Source organism: Haliotis asinina, chromosome 12, assembly GCF_037392515.1.
Source record: "Haliotis asinina isolate JCU_RB_2024 chromosome 12, JCU_Hal_asi_v2, whole genome shotgun sequence".
In the NCBI taxonomy this organism is placed as follows: Eukaryota; Metazoa; Mollusca; class Gastropoda; order Lepetellida; family Haliotidae; genus Haliotis; species Haliotis asinina.
Window position 1 is genome coordinate 35057725 of NC_090291.1, and position 25606 is coordinate 35083330.

Below are 25606 nucleotides of genomic sequence, written 5' to 3' on the forward strand. Positions count from 1 at the left end.
GCACAATTAGATTGTGTTGAGTGGTGACACGTGTCTTTAATATTTGAGAAAGTGTTTAACTGATTGAAATACGACTGCTAGCATTAAGATCATTCTGTCCTGACAAAATAGGGTGTATTTTATTTTTTAAATTGATAAAAATGACATTTGATCCATAAATTATTAAACCTGCTTCAAGTGTGCTTACAGACACATGAGGCTGTTGCCCGTTTCAAAGGAAGTCCAGTTTTCCATACGAGTTCTGCTGGGTAAAAAAAAGCTAATAGCAGAAACTACTTGACCCTTGATGACCTTACCTGTGTTGATGGATTTTAGTGAGTGAGTTTAGTTTTACTCCAGCAAATATCAGGGTGTGGGACACCGGAAATGGGCTACGCATGTTGGGAAGCGAACCCAGGACTTTGACGTGACGAGCGATTGCTTTAAGCGCTAGCTAGGTTTACCAACCACCCATTTGGTGGAATTAAGTTTGCAGTGTTGCGGCGATATTTTTTAGCCCAGTACTGTTTGGGTTCCGTTTATAAATTTTTTGTCAAATTTAATGTCCAAGGGGGTTTAATGTTCGGGGGTTGCTTTTCTCGTTAGAATTGCAGTGGAGGTTTTCGACCCGTGAAAATACGGGTTTTAACTGGTCTTCAACAACTTATGCTTGTCGTTAGGGATGACTAAAGGGAAAAGGTGGTCAGGCTCGCTGACTTGACACATGTCCTCGTATCCCAGTTACGGAGATCGATGTTCGTGCTATTTGATCACTGGATTGTCTGGTCAAGACACGATGATTTGCAGACCGCCACCATATACCTTGGGTACTGCTGAGTGCGGGGTTAAGCAACAGCCAAACCTGTGAAGGGATTTGTATGGTCGAGGAAAACAATACAAAAATAGCACTGTCCAAAATCCAAAAAAGATATTATTAATTCCAGATTATTCCGAACACATATAAATATGGTGGGTGTTGGGAGTAAACATGAACTTATGCCTTGAAGCTGTGACTTCAGAAGTATCCTATATCAAAGCTACTCAGTATCTGACGGTATTGTACATTGTAATATAGCACAACGTCATATCATATCCTTGAACCATCTGTCTTCGGGGCAGGTAGAAAGCCGGGCATGAAGAAAGAATGCGCCCATGTGTTAGGGTGGTTAACATGAACCAAAACAAGATGTGTTTGTATCCATGATGATTCGTTTGATATGGGTATCATAGTTGATGGCAGTGTTCAGTCCAGTTACTGTTTAGTGCTGTTTGTAACCTCTTGTCAAATAGTTATCAAGCGTATAGTCTACTTTGTTTGGTAGCCCAGTGGTTAAGGCGTTCGCTCGTCACGCCTAAGACCCTGGTTTGATTACCCAAATGGTAGCGTAGAGGTTAAGGCGTTCGCTCGTCACGCCTAAGACCCTTGTTTGATTTCTAATATGGGGACAATGTGTGACGCCAATTTGCGTAGTCCCCCGCCTCGATATTGCTGGAATAGTACTGTAAGATGCGTCAAACCGTACTCACTCACTCTCTCTCTTTTTTGCCAGTAGTTTATAGACCTCGTGTATGCAAATAAAGGGTGTCCGTCATTTAGTGTAAATAAATGCTATTGGCATTGCCAGTCCACACCATGTGTAACAAGGTATATAATTAACATCCCCAACCACCCATCATACACTGGTGCTGTTTTTGTGACGTCACAATGTTTTTATTCAACTTCTCAAAACCATCCACAATAACTGCGGTTATAACAAAGTCAATGGGACCACTAATGTTAAACCCCGCGATATTTCAGATTCGAATTAATCTTCAGTAACCCATGCTTATGGTAGGAGGCGACTAGAACGCGATCAGGTAATCAGACTCGCTGACTTTGTTGACACGCCATCGGTTACTAGCTGCGTAGATCGATGCTCATGCTGTTGATCACTGGATTGTCTGGTCTAGACTCAATTATCTACAGATCGCCGCTATAAAGATGTAATATTGCAGAGTGCGGCATAAAACTAAACTCACTCACTGACATGGCGTGTGCTGGCGTTGAATTCACTGCTAATGTGTTCTCAGGTTCCGGAATATCTGACGGTTATGCTTATGCTAGAATGTCCTGTGCCCTATCGACTCCACAGAAGAGAGGAATGATTCAGCTATTAACGACGTTCACTTTGCGAGAATAATTACAACCACCTAGTGAAACAGGAAAGCATGTTTAAAATATCAAAGCGCAGTTTATATTGTAATGTAAGTAACTGGCAGTCACGCTGGGCAAGAAGACACAAGTGTTGGAAGACGTGAAGTGATGACTTTAAAACGTAATGTGGTGAGAAGTTCAGAGAATTTTGTTTCACTTGTCTAGCCAAAGACGCGGGTTCTTTAATGGATGTTTTGAATGACACCCATTTATTTGGACACACACGCACACACGCACACACGCACACACGCACACACACACACGCACGCACGCGTGCGCACACAAGCACCTATTTGAATATGTGATCGTTAAACAACCTTTATCCTAAGTTGAATAAAATTCTGAGATTTAGATGTTCATTTGGGAAGGTTAAATATACGGATTCGTAATCTTAATTTCACTGTGTTTGATTATTTATTTATTTTTAAGTGAAATCCACCAAAACGTTTTCACTGCACTGTGACTATAATATACTTGAACCCGATTCTCCAGTCTGGGAAAAACCTCATTATCTTTAAATTCAATAACATGTCTTTTGTCTCCAAAATTAGTGTCATGCATGAAGAATATTGGCCAAGCAGTGGTAAACTAATTTCACCCACTCTGTCCTTAGTTACGTTATTTTTCCGCCCTCCATTAATAAACGTTCAGCATGAATTCCTTCTGGTGGTTCCATAATTAAGATATCAAGCCTACTACAGAAGCTGTCTTCCAGCAATACCAGAAGTATATGCCATTTTTGAACATTTCTCATTTTATCACCTTTGAGGGGCCAGTCAAAATCTCTGGACTGCCCTGGATGACCCGTGGCCCTGGCATATCATTAAATGTAACGTAACTGTTGTTGTTGTTGTTGTTGTTGTTGTTGTTGTTGTTGTTGTTGTTAAAAGCTCCAATCCATTTTCGTGACGGCGGTCTGTAAATATTCAAGATAATCCAGTGATGGATACAAGCATCAACCTGCGCGAATGAGATACGATGACATGCATCGGCGTTTCAGATTTTTAGCAGATGCTAACGTAGAAGCAACTACAACAGTCAACACCCGAATGGTCCTGCCACGGTGCATGTTGTTAAAAAGACCTAAGACCGGGGTTCGATTCCCACATGGGAACAATGTGTGAAGGTGTCCAAACACACACTCAGTCAATCCATGGAGATGAAAGAAGAGAGAACTGTTTTAACCGATAACAACTGGCGCATAAACGGGAACAAGGCCATTTGGATTCAAGTGAGATAAGAAAATGCTCGAAAACGCCCATAATGTTCTATTTCCATCAGTACGTGACGAAAAGCCTTTCCATCGCTTGGACGACACGTGTCATGTTTCGAAAAGATAGCACCAACGGTGTTTATCAGGCCCCGGAAACAACCGAGTTGCGTGCGTGTGCGCATGCGTGCGTGCATGCGTGCATACATGGGTGACTGCAAGCGATATGGTCTTTGACGGCTACAAGTATGATTCCACGATGTGCAGTGTCTCTTTTAAGTATTGTTTGGACGTGGTTTACAGAAGTGACATAAGTTTCTCATAATTCGACAGGGGCGCTGGGCTAGTCTGATGGTTAAAGCGTCCGCTCGTCACGTCGAAGATCGGGGTTCGATTCCCCACATGGCCACAATGCGTGAAGCCCATTTCTGGTGAAATATTGCTGGGATATTGCTAAAGGTGGCGTAAAATCATACTCACTAACACAGCAGTCTATATCTCCGATCTACGCTAGCGAGTTCCTTCTAAAAACGTGGTTACATAATTGACACATATACCACCGCAAACGTTGAAGCTGGGGTGCTGGGTTAGCGCTTATGTAACAGCGCATAATGATCAGCGTCAGGCCTACCAAAGAAAGCTTTCCCACTGTGCAGAAAAACCCAGAAAAGTCCACATTAATCACGGAAATAGCAACATAAACATATTACCTAGCTACAGAAACGGTGAAAAGGGCAACTAAAGACCATGAAACTTTGACCCGAACTTTGACCCCTATTGCGTATGCGCATGCGCATGCGCATTGCGATCCGAGGTTCCGTCTGTCGGCGGAAGTGATGATCTGTTTCAAAAGTCCAGCACTTGTTGTTGCCAAATACGACAATCCTAAACAGGACAAATCTTGATTTCGAACCCTCGCCTTCTGTCAGACCACACTGCCGCAGATGATGATTTATAAAAGTCTGCTTTGGGGCTGGGACGATTCCACATGTGCCTGACCCCTTGCTTCCCTTCCTGACATCAAATTTGTAAGAAATGGCAAACTATTCTTCATCTTGGAGCCTCAAATCTCGAGTATTTCCATATCTTAACCATGTATATATTATATTCAAAAGAGGTGACTATAAATTTGTCTAATACAATGCAACTTTTTAATCATGAAAGAATCACATATTACATTGTTTGATCAGTGAGTCTATTGATCATAAGGGGTCGGGGTATTGATTCGGCTACCCGGGTTCAACTCATTACCTACCCTTCCCGGGTATCCGGGTTACCCGTCCCAGCCCTAGTCTGTCTCACAGCCCCTGAAACGCTCTATACTCACTTCCGCCCAGCCCATTCTGTAATTAAGTGAAGCAGGTCTAGATTCCTCAGGCTGAATCTCCCGTCTCACTGAGGCTCATTTTCAGTTTAAAGACTGCATGTATTCAGAGCTTTGGTTTGTTGTGTAACGCCGCACTCAGCAACATCCCAGCCATAAGGTGGTGATCCGTAAATAATCTAATCTGGACCAGACAATCCAGTGGTCAAATCCCGATCCCGTTAGTCGCCTCGTACGACAAGCATAGTCGCCTTTTATGGCAAGCATGGGTTGCTGAAGGCCCATTTTACCCCGCATCTCCAGGGATATATATTCGGTGACTAAAAATTAGTCTGAGTACATTTTGATGACAGACTCACCCATACCTGCCAAACACCACACAAAAGTACTTTGTGTTCAGTGCCAAAAAGCAAATGTAATGCCACTACTTGGTTGAATGCATGTGTTCATGCCCTCGGAACGGAACCAGTGCGTGAAGATAATCTAAGCAGTTCTCCCACCCTTCTTGCCTTGACGAATTTCGTAAGTTATATTTAATAAACGTCTGTGTGTCTGTGGTAGTATTCGAACCCTATAGTGTAAGGAGTTTACCCCTGACCCACATGGCCATCAATTACTGGGTGAGTGAGGTGTTTGGGTTTTACACCGCTTCTAGCAATATTCCAGAATATCACGTCGGGTAACACCAGAAATGGGCTTCACACATTGTACCCATGTGGGGAATCGAATCCGGATCTTCGGTGTGACAAGTGAACGCTTTAACCACTAGGCTACCCCACCCCGACTACTGAGGGATTCATGGACTCAACAATAAGAACTGTTTGTTTCAGTTGTGCAGTCTCACTATCAGCAATATTCTGGTGGCATAAATATCCACGTCCTGACCAGACAAACCAATAACTAATATTATGAGGCTTTGCGAGTCGGAGTAGGATGAAACCCAACCAACCAGTGACAAACTAAATTCTTTCCGTAAGTCACCTCTTACGACAAGAGGGGGCGGTGGGGTAGCCTAGTGGTTAAAGCGTCCGCTCCTCATGCCGAAGACCCGGGTTCGATTCCACAAATGGATCCAATGTGTGATTTTGCTGGAATGTTGCTAAATGCGGCGTAAAATCACACTGACTCACTCTTACGACAGGAATAAGTTGTAAGAGATTAGTTCCAACATCATCCCATGGGGTCCCAAGAACCGCGGTCAGTCGTTGAAGCAGCAATACCGCTGCCTGTCACGATCCTTTCAGATAAAAACCTTACATACAAATTGTCTGTCTTTATATCTGAGTATTGATCTCGTAATCCAGCTGTCACATTCTCCATACACGGTAATGCAACAGCAGTGCGTCTGAGCACGTGTTACTGCCAACATTATCGTGCATATATGCTATATCATCAAGGAAATCATCCCCATTAGTGGTGGGAAACATAAAGGTTCGTGTAGTGCTACGCAATATTTATTCCACAACATCAAAAGGACTGGTATATATTGTTCAGCCCGGTCGGGAAGAGATCACACTTCTCGATGTAGATCAAAGCCTTGCTACTTACACATACATTCGTTTAATTGGTGCCCTCTCTTGTGAGCAATGTTAATTTTGCTTTGTTACTCATAGCTAATTCGACTTTGGAGAAGTGACAAGCTTTGATGTCTGTCGGCCATTTCAAAGCCTCTGGGAAAGTGTCGTCTGCCGCGGATTAGCTTAATCTGTTTTTGGCGCGAAATCTGTCCATGTTGTCAGAAATCGTTCGAAACTGTGACCTGTTCTGTACCTGGTGTAATATGGCGTCTGACAGGTGTGTTGAAGACGTTAACAAACTTCTCCGTCCGTGCCACGACCTCACCTTGAGTAAAGCCTTTGGCGATTACACCTAACATGGCGTCACGAGGGCGGCGCGAGGGAGCGATCAAAGACTTACAGGTCTCTCAGCCTCGTGTACTAATCCTGGACCTCATATGACTTTGTGCAAAGACCTCACGAGATTGCGATAAGCCCTCGGCAAGTATGTGCAGTGTGAATATCTAAGATTTATGACAATTATCATGCGGTGAGATGCCAAGGGAAGTTGTGCGTGTGTTTTACCTACAGTACCACATCAAGACGAGTACATTTTAATATAAATCATACACAGATGAAAGGAATAGTTTCTTTTATGGAATGCGGTGTAAATAAGACAAAAAATGCGTCTTAAGTTCTTTCCAGGTTATCAGTTCACCGAACTTTCAGCATTCTTTTGTACATTCAAAAGAATATAGAGATACAGAGAATTGACACGTGTCCCTGCAAATGTCACTTTAAACACACACGCGCGCACACAATCACATAGTTTCTTGACATAGCACAAGTATTACTTAAATGGACGAGGTGAAGGTCTTTCTTTCTCTCTTTCTTTTTCTCTCCCTTTCTCACTCTCCCACTCTCATTCTCTTTGTTTTTCTCTCTCCCATTCTCCCTCACTCTCTGGTTCTCCTTTTCTCTCACTCCCACTCTCTTTTTCTCTATCTCTTTCCCTTTCTCTCACCTCTCTCGCACTCCCTCGCACTCTCTTTCTCTCTCTCACACACACACGCACGCACGCACGCACGCACACACACATACAAGTATATGCACTCTAGATTTCGTATAGTGATGCAAGTACTATTACATCGAAATATTAACATTTATCCATCTCGTACATGTATTTAATGTTGTCCCTTGTTTCTGGGTCAAAACGCTGTTTTTAAATAACAGATAACGGTTGTTTGGTCAGAGCCAGAAAAAGTAAAAGCATAACTGGCTGAGCTATTATCATGTTCAGTACAGCTGGCAGTCTTTCAACTATTCATAGAATGGGAGATGCTTACATCAGTGTTCTTAGCTATCTCTCATTAGCCAAGTACACGACATGAAATGTAATACAGGATATATACGATGCATTTACACAGAATTCCAATGAGATCTCTTTCGATGTTATTATGACTGACAGTATGTCGTACAGATCCTAAAGCAACTATATACGTAAATAATCCCCCAAAAGCATACAAGTCTAGAAAAATTGGTAAATCTAGATTTCTGCAGCTTCAGGGTCTCTCCAAATGAAGAAAGTTTCGGGGTCCTTTTTATTATCAAAAGGGAATTTTAATACTCCAGGCAATTCATTTTACAATGGTCATTATAGTGAATGAAACTACACGTGTGCCATTTGAGATCGAACCCAGTTTTTAACCACTACATTGACAATTGGGTTAAACATGAACCTCTTCATCAAGAGGGAGAGTTGAAATCTCTGTGAAATTAATTTTATAGTATTCCTAATAAATGAAATCTCACGTTTACCATTCGAGAGAACCGGTATTTGACCACAACTTCAACACCTTAACCGCTGGACTTACTCTCAACGCCTTTAACCAGATGGGCATTTTATCATAGTCACGATGAATGAATCAATTAAAGTGGATACGTAGAATGGGTCTTTGTTTGAGCTAAAGTCTTTTGTTTAGCATGAATTGCTCTTATTTATATAATTTCAGTCAAGATTAGAGGGATTTTCTCTTATCTTCATCGCACTGGGCCTAGATTTTCGTCGCTCTCTTAGCGCTAAGACAGTGTAAGTGCCATTCATTAACATTAACGTAGGACTATCTTATCGTTAAGAGTGCTTCGAAAATCCGGGCCCTGGTTAGCTTTGTCTGTAAGTGCGCAATATAGAATTAATTGCTTTTTTAACAATGGCAATAAAAAAGGAAATCTGCACGATGACTGATATCACGTTTTTTATGGACGGTGAACAGGAGGCGTTTAGTGTAAGGCCGATAATAGTCTCGAGTTCACGCGTCACAGCGCGCACACTCGTTCAAAGGGAGATAACTCTGCATATCAATAATGTTTATCTTAAGTGTGTTTATATCGTGAGCAATACGTGTTCGAGTCGCTACTATGCCAGTTTTGAGGTCCTGTGTGTTTTATCGCCCAGTGTAAAGCACAAGAGGCCATCATATCGTATAAGGGGGAGGGAGCAAGCGGTAATTAATTTAAAAGCGTTTGCTAACTAGAATGACAATATAAGTGAGCGAGTCGTTATAAACTCTGTACAGAGCATAGTGCTGGGTCGCTGGTGGAGTGAGATGAAATCCTACTGAGTTGAGGCGAGATGAAATATTGCTCTCCTATAGAGTGCATTTATAGCACGTGTTTGCGTGTGAAGGTGTGCTCGTAATTCTTTGGACTAATATAAGTCCGTTTTAAAGTCCAAGCCGGCTGAGACGTCGCAAGTTAACATAGCTAGCAGACATGGTTTATCTCCGCCAATTTCCCTAACACCGAGAACAAGGCAGATCAAGAACTAGTACTACTTGTTGCCCTTTTTCTTTTCTGTGAGCATGTAGTGGTTAGATGAAGGTGGTATAGTCTGTAGTGGTTAGATGAAGGTGGTATAGTCTGTAGTGGTTAGATGAAGGTGGTATAGTCTGTAGTGGTTAGATGAAGGTGGTATAGCCTGTAGTGGTTAGATGCAGGTGGTATAGTCTGTAGTGGTTAGATGAAGGTGGTATAGTCTGTAGTGGTTAGATGAAGGTGGTGTAGTCTGTAGTGGTTAGATGCAGGTGGTATAGTCTGTAGTGGTTAGATGAAGGTGGTATAGTCTGTAGTGGTTAGATGTAGGTGGTATAGTCTGTAGTGGTTAGATGAAGTTGGTATAGTCTGTAGTGGTTAGATGAAGGTGGCATAGTCTGTAGTGGTTAGATGAAGGTGGTATAGTCTGTAGTGGTTAGATTAGACTAACAGCTAGTCTCTGAAATGAACATATTTTACTGAAACAACGTTCATAGTGAAAAAAATAATATAATGAAATGGGGCCCTGGGGCTTTCTTCACTTTCAGACCTGAAGCTAAGGAAATCTAGACTTGCCACATTTTCTAGACTTGCGTGGGCTTTTTTTGATATATATATTTCAGGGTCTGTACGACAGACTATGGTTAGATGAAGGTGGTATAGTCTGTAGTGGTTAGATGAAGGTGGCATAGTCTGTAGTGGTTAGATGAAGGTGGTATAGTCTTTAGAGGTTAGATGAAGGTGGTATAGTCTGTAGTGGTTAGATGAAGGTGGTACAGTCTGCAGTGGTTAGATGGGAGGTGTGTGAGTCCGTAGTAACTATATAAATGGGAGGTGTGTTAGAAGGAGAGATGGGGCATCCTGTAGTGGTTGAAGGAGAGATGGGGTAGCCTGTGACGGTTGAAGGTGAGATGGGATAGCCTGTAGTGGTTGAATGTGAGATGGGATAGCCTGTAGTGGTTGAAGAAGAGATGGGGTAGCCTGTAGTTGTTGAAGATGAGATGGGATAATCTGTAGTGGTTGAAGGTGAGATGGGATAGCCTGTAGTGGTTGAAGGAGAGATGGGATAATCTGTAGTGGTTGAAGGTGAGATGGGATAGCCTGTAGTGGTTGAAGGAGAGATGGGATAGCATGTAGTGGTTGAAGGTGAGATGGGATAGCATGTAGTGGTTGAAGGAGAGATGGGATAATCTGTAGTGGTTGAAGGAGAGATGGGGTAGTCTGTAGTGGTTGAAGGCGAGATGGTATAGCCTGCAGTGGTTGAAGATGAGATGGGATAATCTGTAGTGGTTGAAGGTGAGATGAGATAGCCTGTAGTGGTTGAAGGAGAGATGGGATAGCATGTAGTGGTTGAAGGTGAGATGGGATAGCATGTAGTGGTTGAAGGAGAGATGGGATAATCTGTAGTGGTTGAAGGAGAGATGGGGTAGTCTGTAGTGGTTGAAGGCGAGATGGTATAGCCTGCAGTGGTTGAAGGTGAGATGGGATAGCATATAGTGGTTGAAGGAGAGATGGGGTAGTCTGTAGTGGTTGAAGGTGAGATGGGATAGCCTGCAGTGGTAGGAGAGATGGGGTAATCTGTAGTGGTTGAAGGTGAGATGGGTTAGCCTGTAGTGGTTGAAGGGGAGGTGAGGCAGCCTGCAGTGGTCGGAGGACAGATGTGGTGGTATCCAGCAGTGGTTGAAGAGGAAGTAGAATGCAGTGGCAGGATGCAGTTTCCTGCGGGGTGAAATGCTATCAAGACCCCGTCATACTGGTAGAAGCGCACATAAAATACATGTGTAGACACGGTTTCCTGAATTCTTCATGCTCGTTGCTTTCCACTCACACACATATATACACATACACTGATACACATCCCCACTGATAGACGGCTGTTGAACACGAACCGTCACTGGTATACACACACTGTGACACAAACACAAAACCTCAGTGATGGACACACACTGTGACACAAGTAGAACCTCACTGATGCACACACTGTCACATTTACAGAACATCACTGATGGACACACACTGTATCTCTCTCTCACACACACATGGAGAGAGAGAGAGAGAGAGAGAGAGAGAGAGAGAGAGAGAGAGAGAGAGAGAGATACAAAACCCGGCTGATAGACATCTGTTCAAACACACGCCTCAGCGATCTGACTCACTGGGATTCACTTCATACTTGAACAGATTCACACAAAATGTGGAGTTGCCCCCAAAGCTCCATTTCCTCAATGGACAGTGAAAGAAGAACTTGTGACACAAGAGTAAAGGTAAGTTTTCCCTCACATTTTCATTATTTTGCAAGTACATCAGGCTTAGCCATTTGGCACACGAGTCTAGGAATCTACAGATCTTTCTGTAATAGCTTGACACCCTCTATATTAATTGCAATTGCTCGTTAAGCGAGGGCACCCTCCTGAGTGTCGAAACAAGGTCGCGGAAAATTATCATTTCAACCCGAAATATGACATCTTCATCAACAGAAGCGCTTTTTAGCTGTCAGTACTTAGACATCGTTATTTTAGATCTCCATTCATAGTGTAGACTTTAATGCGCCAGTAATTCTTTAATCATCGTCGAAAAATCAAATTGTACAATTTCTGTGGAGTTGCATTGAAACCGTCCATTGCTTTGAATATTTACATTGAAGTAACTGTCCATGTAGTTGCTTGGATCCTACAGTATTAACTGTCGAAATCCGACTGTTGTTGATACCCTGACCTGGCAATGGAAACGGTGGTAGACTCCCATAACATGCAGTCTGAGACCAATGAAGACTTGTAGAACCGCAGAGGTCAAACCGAAACATAAGTCTCATTCCTTTTTTTCATAAGAGAAGGGTATTTACGAATGAATTTTTATTTTAAACTTTCAAAAAAGATAGTATCTCAATATTTTCTAGGTTTAGGTAACGTTAACTGACCCCTCCCAGACTGTCCGTATGATGAGGTCATGTGGCTCACTAGTTACACCTGTCATGTGTTCTTTGCGCTAATTCAGTGTCTGTTTGCAACGTAAAACGTGATTGATATAATATCAAGGCCGTACAAGACCGCCAAACCTTTCTCGTTTAGTATCGTTTTGAGATTTCCAAAATATCCAGTTTTCTGTTTGTCAGAGCACGTTGCACGACAGAGCACCTGCTGGGCGAAAGAATATAAGGAGCGTAGTGTTGCATTATACAAGTGATTTATGTATCAAACAATGCTGACAAATGTTTATATATCCAGTTAAATGACTTGGTCTAAAACGATTTGGACTGGTTTCTGTACCAAGTTGCGCAATAGGACAGAACCCAGTCTTTTTCTTCTATGTTTTTGGTGTGCTTGGCAACAAACGACTGGTATTGAAGGATATATGCGAGTTGTTCAATTTTAAAGTTCATTTCCTGAAATCATAAACATATCAAACTAAAGCATACATGTATATACTGACGGTAAAAAGTTAAGGAACCAAGTACGTGCATGATGATTTCTTCGCAGGTAGTTAGATTTGTACATGTGATTGCACATGTAAAGATACACGAAAACTACACTTAAATACTCGCAACAGAATGAGATCAGATATCATGCTGCACCTGGATAGTGATATCCACGAAGGTACTCGCAATTTGCACAATGCAAGTTTGATGGCACGTCATAACACTGCAAACATGAAGTGCCCTGTCGAAAGAGGCAGCTATCTAATCGGGAGGTTAGGCTCACTGACCTGGTTGACACTTTGTCATCGGTTACCAATTGCGCAGATCGATGCTCATGTTCTTGATCACTGGCTTGTCTGGTTCAGACTCGTTTATTTACAGACCACCACCATATAGCTGGAATACTGCTGAATGCGGCGTAAAACTGAACTGCTGAAAAGATGTTTGGTACTGGCTGATAGACATCCACCAATATGTGTGTCATCATAAAGCGTTAGCAGTGAAAATGGTGCTTCATGTTCCATAACGGCTGAAAATTATCGGGTTGCTTGACTTTCTACCATTAGTATATTATTCAGAAACTACAACAATCATGAGCAAAACATTCTTCTTCACAACAAAAACCTCAAATAACGCTGATGACATGGCGGTTAAAACTACAAACTGTCAACTCCCTGGACAGTGAAATCACAAGGCAATGGACAATGTTTTTGCTACATGTGACCAACTCCATATGAAACGTACAGTTTGATTTTTCGACTATAAATGACTAATTAATGCCGCTATAAGTCAGCACTGCGAATCTAAAATAACGATGTCTAAGTACTGACAGCTAAACGGGCACGTCTACTGATGAGGATGTCATATTTCGGGTTGAAATGATAATTTTCCGCGACCTTGTTTCGACACTCAGGAGGGTGTCCTCGCTTAACGAGCAATTGCAACACATGTAGAGGGTGTCAAGCTATTACAGAAAAATCTGTAGAATCCTAGACTCTTGTGCCAAATGGCAAAGCCTGATGTACTTGCAAAATAATGAAAATGTGAGGGAAAACTTACCTTTACTCTTGTGTCACATGTTCTTTTTTCACTGTCCATTGAGGAAATGGAGTTTGGGGGCACCTCCACATTTCGTGTGGACAACGCTTGCACCCTGTGAATCTGTTAAAGTATGAAGTGGATCCCAGTGAGTCAGACCACACAGGTGTGTGTTTGAACAGCCGTCTATCAGCCGGGTTTTGTATCACTCTGTGAGTGTGTTTGTGTTTGTGTGTCTGTGTGTGTGTGTGTGAGAGAGAGAGAGAGAGAGACAGTGTGTGTGACAGTGTGTGTGTGTGTGACTGTGTGTGTGACAGTGTGTGTGTGTGTGTGACAGTGTGTGTGTGACAGTGTGTGTGTGACAGTGTGTGTCCATCACTGAGGTTTGTTTTTGTGACAGTGAGTGTCCATCAGTCAGGTTTTACTGTGTGCGACAGAGTGTGTCTATCAGTGAGGTTATGTAAGTGACAGTGTATGTCCATCAGTGAGGTTCTGTGTGTGTCACAGTGTGTGTCCATCACTGAGATTTTGTGTTTATGTCACAGTTGTTTACACCAGTGATGATTCGTGTGTGTCACATTGTATCCATTCGTAAGGTTTTGTGTGTGTTTCAGCGTGTGTGCATCAGTGACTGTTTGTGTTACAGTGTGTGGCCATCAGTGACGCCGTGAGTGCCACAGAGTGTGTTGAACTGTGAGGCTTTGCGTGTGTCACAGTGTGTGTCCAACAGCGAGGTAGTGTGTGTCACAATATCTATCCATCAGTAAGATTGAGTGGGTTATAGTGTGTGACCATCAGCAAGGATATCTGTTTCATAATTCGTGTGTGACACAGTGTGTCCGTCAATCAGGCTGTGTGTTACACAGTATGTGTCCGTCCGTTAGTCTGTTTGTAACACAATATGTGTCCGTCAATCAGGATGTGTGTGAGAGTATGTGTCCGTCAGTCAGGCTGTGTGTGACAATAAGTGTCCGTCAGTCAGGCTGTGTGTGACACAGTGTGTGTTCGCCAATCAGATAATCACGTCAAAATACAGTGTCTTCCTGTTGACTTGGTTCCGTCCTATTGCGCAACATAATGCAATAGCCAGTCCTGATATTTTAGAGTAATTCATGTAACTGGGTGCATAGATATTAATCAGTATGTACTACTAAGCAGTTGTATATTGCCACACTACGCTCCTTCTAATCCTTGCAAACACGTCGTACAGCGTGCTCTGTCGTACAGCAAGCTCTGGTAAATGGAAACGTGGAAATCACGGAAATCGCGGAAATTTAAAGCGCGGCTCTCTTGCTAGAAACATTTGGCTGTCTGGTACGGAACTGATATTATATCAATCTCACTGTGAATTACAGACCAACACTGAATTAACGCAAAACACATAACAGGTGTAACCAGTGAGCCAGATGCATTGTGAATCATTTTTAGATCTCGTCAAAGAATTGTTTGTGACGTCACAGTTAAGGTCCTGCTGCTTACACCTTGCAATAAAAAATAGAAATGTGATGTTATTAAAGTTATAAAAGTAAAATTCTTTTGTAGATGCCAATTCCTTATGAAACCAGGAATTGGAAGTCAGTGTTACCAGAGTTGTTTGTGATGTCTATATTCACTCTCACACGAGAAAATTAGCATCGGTTGTAAAGTACTCTATTGTCTGAAAACGTTAATGAGACTCATCGTTCGGTATGATGACACAGTGTGTCCGTCAGTCAGACTGTGTGACACTGTATGTGTCCGTCAATCAGTATGTTTGTGACACAGTTTGTGTCCGTCGATCGGTCTTTGTGTGACAGTACATGTGTCCGCCAATCAGTATGTGTGTGGCACATTATGTGTCCAAGCAAACTGTGTGAGGCAGTATGTGTCCGTCAATGAGTTTGTGTGACACAGTGTTTGTCCGTCAATCAGGCTGTGTGACACATCATGTGTCCGCCGATCAGGCTGTGTGACAAAGTATGTGTCCGTCAATTAGCCTGTGTGTAACAGTGTGTGTCCGTCAATTAGTCTGTGTGTAACAGTGTGTGTCCGTCAATTAGTCTGTGTGTAACAGTGTGTGTCCGTCAATTAGTCTGTGTGTAACAGTGTGTGGCCGTCAATTAGTCTGTGTGTAACAGTGTGTGGCCGTCAATTAGTCTGTGTGTAACAGTGTGTGTCCGTCAATTAGTCTGTGTGTAACAGTGTGTGGCCGTCAATTAGTCTGTGTGTAACAGTGTGTGGCCGTCAATTAGTCTGTGTGTAACAGTGTGTGGCCGTCAATTAGTCTGTGTGTAACAGTGTGTGGCCGTCAATTAGTCTGTGTGTAACAGTGTGTGGCCGTCAATCAGGCTGTGAGTGACACAATGTTCGTCTATCAATCAGGTTGTGTGACACAGTATGTGTCCGTCAATTAGTCTGTGTGTAACAGTGTGTGGCCGTCAATCAGGCTGTGAGTGACACAATGTTCGTCCATCAATCGGGCTGTGTGACAAAGTATGTGTCCGTCAATTAGTCTGTGTGTAACAGTGTGTGGCCGTCAATCAGGCTGTGAGTGACACAATGTTCGTCCATCAATCAGGCTGTGTGACAAAGTATGTGTCCGTCAATTAGTCTGTGTGTAACAGTGTGTGGCCGTCAATCAGGCTGTGAGTGACACAATGTTCGTCCATCAATCAGGTTGTGTGACAAAGTATGTGTCCGTCAATTAGTCTGTGTGTAACAGTGTGTGGCCGTCAATCAGGCTGTGAGTGACACAATGTTCGTCCATCAATCAGGCTGTGTGACAAAGTATGTGTCCGTCAATTAGTCTGTGTGTAACAGTGTGTGGCCGTCAATCAGGCTGTGAGTGACACAATGTTCGTCCATCAATCAGGTTGTGTGACACAGTATGTGTCCGTCAATTAGTCTGTGTGTAACAGTGTGTGGCCGTCAATCAGGCTGTGAGTGACACAATGTTCGTCCATCAATCAGGTTGTGTGACACAGTATGTGTCCGTCAGTCAGACTGTGCGACACAGTATTTGTCCGATTATATAATATTTATATAATGTGATATATATTTAATCAAGCCTGGATCAAACAATCCAGTGATCAATAGCACAAGCATCAATCTACGAAACTGGGATAGGATGACTAGTGAATCAAGTCAGCGAGCATTACCACCCGATCCCGTTGGTCGGCTCTCACGACAGGCATAGGTTACTGAAGACCAGTTATAACCCGTATCTTCACGGGTTCGTTCACCTTTTAACAGAAAGATGAAAATAGTGACAAATAGACAATGCATGTATTGTGTTTCAATCAGCCTATAATCACAAAATTAACAACACTCATTGCCAGAAAACAAGCAAGGGTCAAGATTTTCGAAACTCTCTTAGCGCTAAGATAGTCGTACGTTAATGTTAATGTATGGCACTTACGACTATCTTAGCGCTAGAGAGCTCCGAAAATCTAGGCCAAGGTTCCAAATGCTTAGTGAACAACGCCACGCCGTCTTTAGGGGATTAGTGACAGGTACCACTTGCGTCTTCGTTGAACGTTCATGGCTAGGTATGTCCCCAAATGTTTTGTTATTACTTGTACCTAATAATCGCAACACAACAAAACAGCTGTTATTCTACATTCGTGTATTTAATGTAGGTATCATATCTGTGTGTTGTTTTTGTTGTTTGCTGTGTAAACGTTTCCGCTTTGATTTTTGGTGCATTGCCGTTTCCACGTCGTTTGTGTTTCACGTTAACCAAAGCAAGGCCGTGATTGGTTGGACAAGCGCTGGCCTGTCTTCATGATATGACCGTTTCTTTGTCGTTCGGTAACTTAACAGACGCACGCACATCCGTTGAAAATCTTTCATTTTAATAAAATAAAAACAGGTTTAAGATGAAAACTGGTTCACTTGAGATAAACAATATCCTGACCTTGATGGGGACTTTAAATTAAATTTATTTAGAGCTTTGAGTGGAAGGATAAATATATGGTTCACGGGGCAGACAGGGGTTTAGAGGCAGCATGGGGTTGGGAATGGCTTAATTTGGCCTTGACACTCATTTTCCCGCTCATAATCTGAATGGCCATGGCTATGAACTTACTGCACTACATCAACTGATATTTTCTTCGATACACCTACAGATATAAGGCAGCGTTTAATTGTACTGTTTCTACTTATTCAACAAAACAAAACAAAACAAAATCAAAACAAACAAACAGAAAACACACCTAGTTCCGAGTCACAGAGTAACATCTACTGTCTGAAATGAAAATTCGTAGAAAAAAAATATATATAATGACAAGGAGTCCTTTGTCCGTTTTTATTTTCAGAGGCTGTGGATATCTAGACTAGCCCATCTTGCGTGGGCTTTCTCGGAAATATTTGGTTCAGGGCCTTCATGGGTGCTTCACTAGCCCATAGCTACGGTTATGCAAGACAGAATGTAGACTGTACTCTGTGACTAACATTGGTGCTGAGCTCGTTAAACCAACACCCACCCTTTGTGGCTACACTTCCGATGGACATAGCTGAGGTGTCACGTCATCTCCCGCGATTCCAGCTCACAAAGAGAACGTCATGCGGAACCCGATACGAGAGAAAGGCGGGCGGCGGAGGGGGATTCGGGGGGCATAAAGCAGGTCAAGATACGAAAGGATGTGCTAGCTCGGTACCAGCAACGTGGCAGAGAAACCGTGGCACCGCAAGCAGACGAACGTGGAACTCTCTCAACTTGAACGCTTTCATCTCCAACATTGGCCATGAGTGCTGCAACTCTTGTCTCCGTGATCTTGTCCGCCCTGTTGGCCTGCAGCTATGTAAGTAGTGTTTAACATTGCTTGGTATGGATGTGGGCTAAATATAAGCAGTCACTGCACATTGCTTCTCGCTATGTCTGTATGCTTATGTCACGCTGTTCTACTAGCGTGTTGCACTGTGAAACCTCATGGCGACACTTTGAAATTAGGTTAAGATTCTGTCTGAATGTGTGCAAATATGTTATCATAGGTAACAAACATTCTTGCAGATCCTTGACTGATCATATCAGTTTAGTTTTAAGAGGGCATTCATAAATTAAATAATGTCAACACGTTTAGGACCCACGTTTAGGACTGAATCCATGCATTTATACACACGTGTGTGTCAAAGGCAGACATTGGTTTGTTTTAGGGTAATAACGAGGAACTGTGTAACCCGTTAACCCTTTGTGCGTGGCAGTTGGCGGCCATTTTGAATTTAGAACCAGAACGGGTTACAAGACGTGACTGTCAAGATCCAATACAGTCGTTCAAAACGCTACTGTGTTAATCCAGCAACTGAGGAATCACTGTTGACTGCCATTGGTGATCTTATCTTCGTAATTTCGGTACACTTAATCTTTCGGTTCCCATGGCATCCATTTTATATCTTGTTTATGTAATATTTAAAGTATTATTCTCCTGTGAAATTGTTATAATATAGATCAACTATGTCTATGTGTTTTTCTGTACCTTTTCTGTTTATATTTGTAGTATATAGAATATTGCCACTGTCTCTTAATGGAATGCTATGCAACAAGTATCTTATGGTGGTGGGATAGCCTTGTGGTGAAAGCGTTCGCTCATCAGGCCGAAGACCTGTTTCGATTCCCCACATGGGTACAATGTGTGAATCCCATTTCCAGTGTCTCCAGCCATGATATTACTGCAGTGTAGCTAAAACCTGCGCTGAACTAAACTCGCTCCTCTACCACCATTAGCACAACAGACAAGACGTGTATCAAAAGTGAAAGCATCCCAATGGAATAAGTATAATTCTTCAATTAAGTTTTAGGATAAATCATACTAGGCTTGTTTTGGACACCTGGGCAGGAAATCACGTCCATCCATGTGTACACGTATGCAGGCTAAGTAACACGTGGCCAGCAGATGCTATCCCCGCCTAAGGTGGTTACTCTCAGCTTCCTGTTCCGGGTTTATTAGAGACTAAATGGTTGCGTCATTCCACAGCTGGTTGTCGGGCCTCTGGCACGGTGATACTTGTAAATGAACGAGGGTCTCCACGTGTGTGTGTGTGTGTGTGTGTGTGTGTGTGTGTGTGTGTGTGTGTGTGTGTGTGTGTGTGTGTGTGTGTGTGTGTGTGTGTGTGTGTGTGTGTGTGTGTGTGTGTGTGTGTGTGTGTGTGTGTGTGTGTGTGTGTGTGTGTGTGTGTGTGTGTGTGTGTGTGTGTGTGTGTGTGTGTGTGTGTGTGTGTGTGTGTGTGTGTGTGTGTGTGTGTGTGTGTGTGTGTGTGTGTGTGTGTGTGTGTGTGTGTGTGTGTGTGTGTGTGTGTGTGTGTGTGTGTGTGTGTGTGTGTGTGTGTGTGTGTGTGTGTGTGTGTGTGTGTGTGTGTGTGTGTGTGTGTGTGTGGTGGGGGGTGGGAGAGAGAATAGAAGATGTTGTAGATTATCTCTGGTTTATCACTGGAAACAGAGCGCGAAATGAATTCCTAATTTTGCAAGCCCGCCGGGCTAGCTATGCCTGAACGTTAATACCCCACATAATATTTCAAATTTTAATGTAGACACGATTTCGCCATAATCTTGTATGACTAAAATGTGTGCCATGACATGTCGAAGAGGGTGATATATTTACATATATATGTCCACGTGAAATTCACTAGTCAGTTGGACCAGTGACTAAAGAGATTTACTGGCCTGGCTGGATTTTTACTAGCCATGGATAAGCGGGCCAGTGGTTATTTCTCACACTGACAGGAAGGAATATTCAATTCAGTGGTTTGTTACATGAACTGAATCATGTTATAAACTTTTGAACAAATAATCGTACGAAATGAGTTGTTTTCAAACAATCATAGAAGAACTTTGAGCACTGAAAGTTGAGAATGTAATGTGCAAAATTAAGCCTCTCGTTTTGCCAGACCCTCATTGCCTTTGATTCAAAATCTATACTAGTTAGTTCCCTTCAAACAAGGCGTATGGTCCTGTCCGACAAGGGTTTAGTGTGACGAAGTTGTGAACAGTAGTTGGATGTTACTGCTTTCGCTAGGTCAGAAGGGTAAGGCGCAGATAGAACTGAAAATAGAACTAGAACTGACAAACAGATCCAGACAATTCTGAAATAATAATATTTAAAGAATGTTTTGGTTATATTATCTTTAATGCAAGCCTAGGGAATATTTTCAGACTTGCTTGGCATTCTTCATTAGGGTCTTGACGTCATTTTGAGAGACCATGTACTTGAAGAAACCTGGTCCTGCTCTGTAACAGCAGACTTGCTTGGTGTTTTCATATAGTCTTTGCGTCATTTTGCGAGACCATGTACGTGAAGAAACCCAGACTAGCCGATGAATGGCGGTCTTGCTTGGTATTTTTTCAACTACATTGGGGTCTAGACCATGTACTTGAAGAAAATGGTCCTGCTCATTAATCGCAGACTTGCTTGGTCTTTTGTGTAAGGACCTGTACATGAGCCAATACTCCGAGACTAAAATTCCTTTTTCTTTAGAGGGAAGAAACGGCTTTGAATATGTTTTGTCAATACATCAATTCGTAAACCACTGTTTAAAAAATCGAACAAATTGTGTCACGGAACTCGGTCTGTCGTCTTTATCACAGTCGTCTTAATGTGCATCTACAGGCAGGGGAGACAACTGTGACTCAAAAGGTATACTTCGACATCGCTATTGGGGGTCAGTCTGCTGGACGGATTGTGTTCGGTCTGTTCGGAGAGACTGCTCCCAAGACTGTGGACAACTTCTTCACTCTTTCCACTGGCAGTCTCGGGTTTGGGTACCAAGGGAGCAGCTTCCACAGGGTCATCAAGGACTTTATGATTCAAGGTCAGGCGCATTGCTCCAATCTTTTATTTGTCTATATGTATAGTCTGTTTGCAGTGTAAACGTACCGATGAATTTCACACTTTACAAAACAGTAAATCAAATAAGATGAAATAAAGATTTCGAATCCTTATAATGTAATTTTACTCTGCCATTTGACCATTCAAATCTGAGAATTTTATTCAGCTTAGGATAAAAGTTGTAAATAATCTACTATGGTCCACACAATCCAGTGATCAACAGCATGGACATCCATCTCCATTATTGTGATACGATGACGTGTCAACCTAGTCAGCGAGCCTAACCACTCGATCCGATTAGTTTTTAATGGAAACGTCACTAAATGGCTAGTAAATGCAGCAAACCAAATTTGAGTGAGTGAGTGAGTTTAGTTTCACGCCGCACACAGCATTATTCCAGCTATATGGTGGCCGTCTGTAAATAATCGGGTCTGGACCAGACAATCCAGTGATCAACAAAATGAGCAGCGATCTGCGCATTTGGGAACCGATGACATGTGTCAACCAAGTCAGCGATCCTGACCACCCGATCCCGTTTGTCGTCTCTTACGCCGTAAATTTGAACATTTCTCATGTACACAACAGCTTCATTAATACCAATCAAACAGGCATTGCCAAAGATTTCGAATTGCTTTCTATATTTTATGAGTGAGTTTAGTTTTACGCTCAGCACTATTCCAGCTATATGGCGGCGGTCTGTAAATGATAGAGTCTGGACCAGGCAATTCAGTGATCAACAGCATGAGCATCGATCTGCACAATTGTGGACCGATGACATGTGTCAAAACGTCAGCGAGCCTGACCACCGGTCCCTTTAGTCGTCTTCATGCAACAAGCATCGATTGCTGAAGTCCTGTTCTACCCCGGACCTTCTGGGGTCCTCTATATTTTATTTGCAAGGAAAATACCTGTAATTATGACTGCTCCCATCGTGTTTACAATCAGGTATATAGGCATACCTGTAATGTCACACGTACACGTCTTTCGGTTATAGGGGGTGACTACGACAAGAAAGACGGCTCCGGCATAAAGAGTATCTACGGGGGCTACTTCAACGACGAGAAATTCACCCTGAAGCACTATGGCCCAGGATGGCTTAGCATGGCCAATGCCGGTAAGCACTGACCAAGGGGAGGTAATTCCCTATTAGACACTGGAACTGGTAAAATCAGAGGGGTAGCTCCTTAGGGAAAAAACCAGGCTTACACATGACTGTTGCATGAAAAGTTGGGCAAGCCCGCAATACTATCTAACTATAAAGCTTTACAGCCTATCGTGATTGCTTCGTGCCTGGGAATTAGAAGATAAATCTAAGCGTACGATCGAACCCATTTTGGTTTTTAAGACTAATTCATCATTACCTGAAATCATCAAGATACATTGCCCACGTGTGAGGAATCGAACCCGGACCTTCTGTGTGACGATTGAACGCTTTACCTACTAGGTTATCGCTTCTCTGATCGAGACTGACCCGTGTGATCTCGAGATTTTTCCACCTGCAACATCCGGTTGCATACACACCAGAGGATTCGCATAGTATTAATTGGTTCATCTATATTTAGAGGTGGTGGGGTAGTGTAGTGGTTCAAGGGTTTGCTAGTCACGCGAAGACCTGGGTTCGACTCCCCATATTGGTACAATGTGTGAAGCCCATCTCTTCCCCTCCCCCTCCCCTCTCTCCCTCTCTCTCTCTCTTTCTCTTTCTCGATCTCCTCTTGTCAACTTCACTACGGAACTGTGTATTAACAATAAAAAAATCAAGGTAAAGCAAGTTAGGTATTTAATCAGCACTGAGCAGTTAACTGGCAAACAGTAACCTAAGTAGGTTCGATTCCCCATATTGGTGCAATGTGTGAAGCCCATTTCTGAAGCGAACGCTTCGCCTCTTGGCTGCTCCTATGTCACATAGGTGTAATGCGCTCTATGGTGGCGATAGCGATCACTACTGTTCGATTTTAATTTCATTAGAGATTTGACTCCTCTCTAATTGATTTGTTAGATCAACGCCACGTGACAACGTCCTTACAATTACAACTTGTATTTCACAGGCCGCAACACCAATGGGTGCCAGTTCTTCGTCACCTGCAAAGCTACTCCTTGGCTGGATGGAAAGCACGTAGTCTTCGGGAAAGTTCTGGACGGTATGGACGTCGTGGAAGAGATTTCCAGCGTGGAAACCGACAACAACGACCACCCGTTGAAATCTGTCGTAATAGTGGAGTCCGGAGAGATAACGCTTGGTGAACGATTTGACGTATCCACAACGTACCACTCTGCTTAGATTTCAATGGGCATGGAATTTGTGTTCATGTAAACGATTGTAAAGGTGTAAAAGATTATGGTTGGGAAATAATTAGAAAACTGGCAAGTTTCGAACTGTTTATAACGATGTCTGAGCGTAGTGCCTATAAATTACACCACGGTGACCGTCATAGATATTCATTACAAAACTAAGCTCACGTCATCACGTTCAATTGAGTACGCTTCAATACTAGATCCAAATTTATGACGAACTGAACTTAATGATATTTTTTGTTAGAAACATCCAAATTTGTTACGAAAATGTTTGGTGCTATTTGCTTCATCGGTGACACCAGAGAGCATCTGTTTTACCACCCTCGATTATCCAGCGACAGGAAGTACATGGTGATACTATTTGACAGGAGAGTGATCATTTTTCGAAATTTTCCGGTGATGTATTTTAAGGCTGTGTAGCTACATTTATTCATCATCAAGGCATCTTCTGATATTTCGGAGGATGTGTAACCATGAGAATCACATGGGTCAACGATAAACTTAGCGCGTTTGGAAGTGAAACATTCCCGATTTAGTCATCTTCGTATGTTCTATTGTTTTGATAACATCAGGCACTTGGTGCAGGTTCTGCAAAATAATAATGCAGGCAGATAACAGAAAGTTTTGATGAAGATAAGATGTTGTATGAATAATGCAAGACCGATAACAGAAAGTTTTGATGAAGATAAGATATTGTATGAATAATGCAGGCAGATAACAGAAAGTTTTGATGAAGATAAGATATTGTATGAATGCAAACTTTTTCATTCCATATGATGCGCCGTTTCGGCGTAGTTTCTAAACCGTATCAAACAAAGGAAGGGATCTACTCGGAAACGTATCACATGTGATAAAGAGTTTGTCATCCATGAAGAATCTTACCTTTATTGTTACTACTCAGTTTCAAACTTGTCAACCTCACAGATTGTTTTAATGAAAAGGAATGGCTGACATGATGGGGTGATATCTTTACGAATCAGTCACAGGGCCCTTCGTCTCCACTCGTCTCTATTCGGAGAGTACTCGGTAAAGCCCGGACTGTCACAAGTGATGACATGTAACTGCCGAAAGAGCCGAAATGTTTGCACAAATCCGTCCCATAAACGGTATCAGTAAACTTAGGCTCAGTATTATTCGCCACACTACTTCAATGAGGCATGTATAAGGGTATAAGGGTATAAGGGAAACGAATGATGTTGAGCCTGACGTTACTCAGACGGACCCATAGAGTTCTCTATTGCTTTGTAAGGATTTAAAATATTTCATAAATAACAAGTATTCAATAACGATAATAAATGCTATTCACAATGTATGAAAGAGGTGGATTCACGTATCTTATATAAATGTGAGTGTTAAAATGCATACATGTTATCTGATGGGATCTATGTTTTCCAGCGTAAAACAAAGGCAGCAGAAAAAGACCATGAAATGAACGAGAAAAATCGACGTTACTGATAATTCTTTATCCCGGAAAAGTTCCCAGTAGCAGAGAACAAAAAAATATACATATAGGTATTTTTAAATTTCAAATACCATGTTATTGTGAATTTATTGAAAAGCCCTTATGTCGAAGTATGAATGAATGGTCGTTCACAAACAAGAACTCGATAATACAGCAGGTTAATTCTTTCAAAAGTGCCAAATTATGAGATGATTTTAATGCAAATATTAACATTCATATTTGAAAGCTATTTCTGATTTGAATTTTTAAATATTTGAATTTTCTTATTTTGCATTTTTTTTCAGCATTTTTAAAAAGTATATTTTATTGTTGTTTTTGATGTGATATGTATTGATATTGTGCAATTTAACATTACCTATCTTGTGGTATTACTCTAGGTGATATTACTTGTTCGATAATGTTGTTTTGTATATGTTTTACATTTCATTTTACAATAAATGATTCAACTGCCAATGTTTTCATGTTTCCTTTTTAGCATTTTTGGAGCGATTCGTCACGTGTTCGATTCCCCACATGGGTACAATGTGTGAAGCCCATGTCTGATGTCCCCCGTCGTGATAGTGCTGGAATATTGCTGAAAACGGCT

General features: G+C 42.2%; 1 protein-coding gene across 1 annotated transcript; it reads left to right on the forward strand.

Moving 5' to 3' along the window:
* Positions 1-17992: 17992 nt before the first annotated feature.
* On the forward strand, positions 17993-25473 carry LOC137259069 (peptidyl-prolyl cis-trans isomerase B-like). The gene is made up of 4 exons (XM_067796781.1): positions 17993-18245; positions 21045-21246; positions 22258-22377; positions 23312-25473. Exons 1-4 carry the CDS (start codon positions 18189-18191, stop codon positions 23542-23544), a joined length of 612 nt encoding a protein of 203 aa, XP_067652882.1. The 5' UTR covers positions 17993-18188; the 3' UTR covers positions 23545-25473.
* The last annotated feature ends 133 nt before the right edge of the window (positions 25474-25606 follow it).

Coding starts and splice junctions, on each gene's coding strand:
- LOC137259069 (XM_067796781.1), top strand. CDS start 18,189: ATGAGTGCTGCAACTCTTGTCTCCGTGATCTTGTCCGCCCTGTTGGCC. Junction 18,246..21,044: donor CCCTGTTGGCCTGCAGCTAT/GTAAGTAGTGTT, acceptor GTGCATCTACAG/GCAGGGGAGACAACTGTGAC. Junction 22,378..23,311: donor GCTTAGCATGGCCAATGCCG/GTAAGCACTGAC, acceptor TGTATTTCACAG/GCCGCAACACCAATGGGTGC.